General features: G+C 30.9%; 1 protein-coding gene and 1 long non-coding RNA gene across 2 annotated transcripts; both read left to right on the top strand.

Moving 5' to 3' along the window:
- Positions 1–459: 459 nt before the first annotated feature.
- On the top strand, positions 460–3,934 carry LOC134268300 (uncharacterized). Its single transcript, XM_062750543.1, has 5 exons — positions 460–521; positions 2,214–2,510; positions 2,863–3,087; positions 3,433–3,543; positions 3,894–3,934. The coding sequence occupies exons 1-5, from the start codon at positions 482–484 to the stop codon at positions 3,932–3,934; spliced, it is 714 nt and encodes a 237-aa protein (XP_062606527.1). The 5' UTR covers positions 460–481.
- Positions 3,935–4,087: 153 nt separating this feature from the next.
- Positions 4,088–5,384, top strand: LOC134268299 (uncharacterized). Its single transcript, XR_009992331.1, has 3 exons — positions 4,088–4,170; positions 4,257–4,326; positions 5,181–5,384. It is a non-coding gene; the product is annotated as an uncharacterized LOC134268299 (long non-coding RNA).
- Positions 5,385–5,597: the final 213 nt, after the last annotated feature.

The following is a 5,597-nucleotide window of genomic DNA, read 5'->3' on the forward strand; positions in this document are numbered from 1 at the left end:
CTGAAACTGTCAACAGATTAAATTGCTAAATGGTAAACCATATGAAGTTCTGTCAGTATATATCGAGAATTCTATGGCCCATTTCCTTGCAATCTTTTTTCTCAATTTGGTTAAGATCATTTATATAAGTCCCTGACTTATTAAATGCATCTAACTATCTTGCAAGTAGTTGATAGCTACTTACGTTGTAATGTATTTTAAATCTGGAGACTCAGTTCACAGTTTCATGTAAATATTGTACATTTCATAATCTGCCATGAAAGTAAAATTAATAAGTAAAAATGAAAGTTAAATTAATAGGTCTGTAAGTGTATATTTAAATATGCACTTTTTATATTCGATCATGAGCAAAAGACAAGTGCATGTTTAAAATATCTATAGAGATCTTCTAGCAACAGATAAAACTAAACGTATACCATACATTAATATATATGTGTTTTGAGGAAGTATTTATCTTCATGAATAGAAAAATCAACTATTTATGGATTTCCTGTATCTGGATTTTTCCAATCATCTAACAGGTTTATGTTTGGTAGTATATTTATATCATTTGCCTGATTTTTCTTCATTGTGGAAAGATGGGTCCTGAAAAAAGTCAGCAATGTTCAGTATATGTATATATCTTAATATCATTGTTAACATCGATGAGTAAGTATCACTATAACTTGTTCCTTGTAATATGTATTCTGAATGCCTTGTACATGTATACATAACTTATTATGAATGCAATCAACTGGAGTCTTACTCAGTATTAATTATGATTTTAAAATGACTGAAGTTTGGTTTGAAATAGGGTAAAAGTTTCGCCTCTTTAAGGTTTCAACTAAATACACTTTAATTAAGGAAATTGCTAGGTGGGTGAACATACTGTTCTGACAATAATGGATGATCCCCACTCTTTTTCAAACCTATTTGCTTCGTCAACATTTTTTGAAAAAGAACCGTGATGATATGTTTTTAGGTCATCTCTGAAATAATCCTTGATCGCTCTCTCCCTATTCATGGTAAAATTATAGGGTAGGTAGGTGGGTGGTAAATTTTTTTTTTTTCAGAAAAATTCAACATATTTTTTGACGGAATAAAAGGGGGAAAATTGTGTCCTGGAATGTAAAAAAATAAGTTTTGAGTCGGGTCAGTTTTAATCCGTCAATGGGGGGGGGGGGGGCAACCAAAAAATGTTAAAGAGTGTCTTAATTCAACGTAATAGACACCATCTTTAGGTTAAGGAAAGATACGATATCATTACTTAACATAATTGTACAGTTTTTACATTTTAATGCCCAGTGAACAATTGAACTTTGAGATATATGGCACATTTGGTTCCTCAGAAACAGCATATCCAAGATTAAATTCATTCCAGACATGATTCTAAAAGTTTGCACCTGACAAAAACTTTTGAGAAATGACCTTGGGTCTCAAACATGACAATCCTTTAAGTTACAAGCTACAACATACTAATAATTCAATAAAATGGCATGGACAATATATTTTGACTGGTAGCCAACTGCAAGCAAAAATCACTTAAATATAGTTTATTTTATCTAAGACATGAAGATATTTGGAAATTTTTCTTGAAAAATACGTTAATGATAATCTAACAACCAAGCTGTACGATAAACGAGATGACTTTACCTTTTCTATTGTCAACTTCCCTTTCTTATGCAACAATATACTTTCATGACCTGCATACGGAGTTTACGTCTCTCAGTTGATTTGATACGCACGAGCATGCTCTACGTACAAGCAATTTATAAAACGAGGAAAATTATTGACTAACAAGTTGATGAAACAAGAATATCAGCAGTCTCGTTTAAAGTCATCATTTCTTTGGTTTGGTCGATACAATGACCTTGTCAGCAAATACAATTTATCATTGGGTCAAATGCTGAATGACGATTTTCTTAATAATTGTTACTCCATTATTTATACACTGAATTGACGACGGATTTTTCCGTTTTCCCCCAACCATTACAAGGAGCACACGGCGGGTTTTGACCGGTCAGCAGATGATGCTCACTCCTCCATGGCACCTGGTACCACCTCTAATATTTTGGCGGTCTGTGTTTACACTCCTCCTATTTAGTATTGTTTCATGGAGTTTTGATCTTGAATACTGTTCGTTATCTTTATATGTTTCATCATGACAATTTCCACTAACCAATCCTCAATTATCAATAGAGATGTTTATCAAACGTTTACTTTATTCTTTTAAGATGTGTTTGGTCAGGAATTTCAACCAAGAATAAACATCTGGATAGAACATTGTACCCTTTATTCCAATTGGACGTCGACAGCGCACATTGGAAATGGAACTTGTCCATTTGGCGAATTCGGTGTCAAATTGGAAGAAAACGGTACCCGCGTTGCGTTCACGTATACAAGTGATCTGAAATATTCTTACTGGGGATTAAAAGTATCCACTAAATACAATATTCAAGTTACACCTTATTTACGGTGCAAGAATGACAAGTTCATTGAATCCAGTGAAAATAAACGAAACGCCTCAGTAGGTATGTACAGTATCATAACCGAATAATTAATTACCGGTATTATGAAGTAAATGAAAAAATAATAATAAAAGGTCTTTTATCAACTTTTTTTAAAAGCATTCAAATCGTGAATGTTATTCATGTATAACAAAACATATCTGGCAGCACTTTATTTCTTTATTATTTGATATCTAATGACTATGAATCGATTCAAAAATGCATATGATTTATGAAAAGAATGAATTGAAGAAATACACATAATTAAGTAAAAAGTCACAAAAATATGAAAAAAAAAACTTCTAGAAGAGACGGTAAAACAATTTCACAATTTGTGAAAGTAAAAATTCATTATAAGTATTACTTTTTGGCACAGAAATTACATCCCTAGACATCTTGACTAGCGAATCCGTGAATCCTGAAAAAGCTTGTCTACACAATGACGCTTACGGGTCATCTAGGGTTAAAAGTTGGCAGCGCAAAGTGAGTTCTAAAGATGCAGTGATAGGGATTTTTCCTACAACACAGGATGTTGCGACAAAGACGCATGATTCTTCTATAAACAAATCAACAATTGCAAAGGAAAATAAAAAATCAAGAGGTACTAGTACTAGTATACATCAAACATTGTCATTTTATTGAGGGCTATAGCAAAATATAGCAAGAAAAGCATTAAGAGAGGAATTGAAATACTAGGTAAAAAAGAAATAATTTTTTACAAATGAAATTAACCTTTCCATTGCGAGTTTCTATGTCAGTACAAATAAGGTCAACATAACTAATTTGATTGTAATAATTTACATAATAATTATGACATTTGAAAAAAGGGAAAATTTCGTAAATATTTTGATTCTATTAAAATTTTATTCTTCAGTTTCAATTATAAACATACATGTACAACAATGAATTTAATTGTACACAATTCTTTCCTCAATATTGTATTTAGAGATATTCTCACACATGAATAATCTCCTGGTTTATGGTGTGGGCAGTGGGGGCCTTCTGTTCATTCTTCTCCTTAACGTTCTAGTCATCGTCTGTTGCGTAAAGAGAAAACGTAAGTACATTTTTATTTTTAGAATTTATTCAATGTTTGGAATTGAGTATGTTGCAAATTGCAATTTATTTCACTACTGATACAGATTTTAAAAATAATATGTTCAAAATTAGAATTTTTTATCTTACGTGTTATTTAAATTCCATATCCAACCATTGTCTTTGAATTGTCTCTTTATTGCATTTTCGTTGGTTTTCTTTTTGTCAGTTTTTTACTACTTCAATGAGCGGTCAATTTTGAGATAAGATTGTTTGGATAAAATACTTCATTAATTTAAAAGTATTCGATGTGGAGGATGTTATAAACATGTAGTTATTATCATTTTGTATTACAAACTCATTATATTTCAGGAGAGAAAATGATTAACTTAAGTTTGAATGTTGAACAGTGAGTATTTTTTTTTTCATCTAGTCTTAGATTTCAGAGTCCTTTGTAGTTATTTTCTAAAACTGACAAAAAATCATCGCCTTGTACAGTATATATTCTTTTCGGGTAATAATGAAAAAAATGAAATATTTTAACTTATCATAAACCCGTTTTCTAGAGAGAAGATAGAGTCCAGCAGTATTGAATTAGTCGATTCCTTGTATGCAAGGCCTTATTCAAATAATTTATACGATCGTCCAGGTATTTCTTTTTTTTTTAAAGCTGGAAAGTTATTTTAGAAAACTTTATTTAACTGAAAATATACGAAAAACATTTAAAAATTACAGATAACATTCTTGATAGAAAGGCAATGGATAAAGAAAAGCGAATAGAAATTGAAAGAAAACAAATTGCGAGGTATGGATATAGATCATGATTTCTATTTGAAAGAAAGAATATGACTTAAAATGAAAAACAATATTTTTCATATTCTAGTAATTTTGCTTTAGTTAACATAATTAGTTATCCAGGTTCAATTAAGGGTGTATGGGGATTTTGATTGGACCTGGATAACGAATTTATTTCCCATGTAGTACTCAAATAAATTCTTTGTAAATATAAGTCCAATCAACTGTGTCTCAACCTATCTTTAAGATTCCCTGCGTACTACAATCCATCGTGACGTCATGTCATTTGCTTTTTAATGAACATAAAAAACTATGCACTGTGACGTCACGTTATCCCCCTCCTCCCGCTCAAGTCAGATGCACGGAAATTTATACCCGACTTTTTAACCAATCAAAGTTCGAGATACAAGCTATACATAGGGAATGAATGTGTATTATAATGAGATATTCATTCTAGGATGTGAATGAACATAGTGCAGTCATGTTAATAAAAAAGAAATAAGAGCAAAAAGTACATTAAATGCACGGAGAAACTTCCTAATTTTCATCTACTTGAACTTGTCCATTTTAATCGAAACCTTTGAAAAAAAGGCTAGTTCTATTAGGGTTTATCTTTGAAAGAAGGATATGGAGATAACGAACAGTATTCAATATCAAAGTCCATAAAACAATACAAAATAGGAGCAGAGCAAACACGGACCTCCGAAACATCTGATGTGGAATCAGGTGCCATGAAGGCATAATTTGACATTCTATGAATTTGCATTGGTTTACATGTATATTACAGTAGTGTAACACCTGTATTGTAAAAAAATTATTTAGATGTTGATTTCCTTTTCTCTATTTCTTGTTGTTTTGTTACAGTCTATATAGTTTTGGAGGATTTTCAATGGGAGAATTTCAAGATGAAGAGGTAGCATATGGTAACGACCGTGGAACAAAATACGGAAATATCATGTAGATATGTGTATACAACTATATAAACTCTTACATGATAAGCAACGGTTTCTTAGACAAACAAATGTTTACCTATACCAAAATATGCATGTTTACTTGAACAGTATTAGTTGTATTTATTTCAAATTTCAAATTACCACTTTTTTTGCATTTTTATGAATATGTTGTTATCTGATATGTTTTACTATTTTGATGATGATTTTAAAAAAAATATTTTTTGAAAGAAGTACTTAGTAACATTAATAAAGACCACCAAAGAAAAATGTTCATTAACATATCTTTTTATGAAAGATGTGTCTTTTATGTCTATGAATCGTATTCTTC

The sequence above is a fragment of the Saccostrea cucullata genome, unplaced genomic scaffold (genome assembly GCF_032062105.1).
Source record: "Saccostrea cucullata isolate Sc308-1 unplaced genomic scaffold, CSIRO_AGI_Scuc_v1 ctg9656, whole genome shotgun sequence".
NCBI lineage: Eukaryota > Metazoa > Mollusca > Bivalvia > Ostreida > Ostreidae > Saccostrea > Saccostrea cuccullata.

Bases quoted from the DNA above. Each gene is read 5' to 3' on its own strand.
- LOC134268300 (XM_062750543.1), top strand. From the start codon at position 482: ATGGATTTCCTGTATCTGGATTTTTCCAATCATCTAACAG. The intron at 522-2,213 runs GTTTATGTTTGG...TATTCTTTTAAG, and splicing joins TTTTTCCAATCATCTAACAG to ATGTGTTTGGTCAGGAATTT. The intron at 3,088-3,432 runs GTACTAGTACTA...TATTGTATTTAG, and splicing joins GGAAAATAAAAAATCAAGAG to AGATATTCTCACACATGAAT.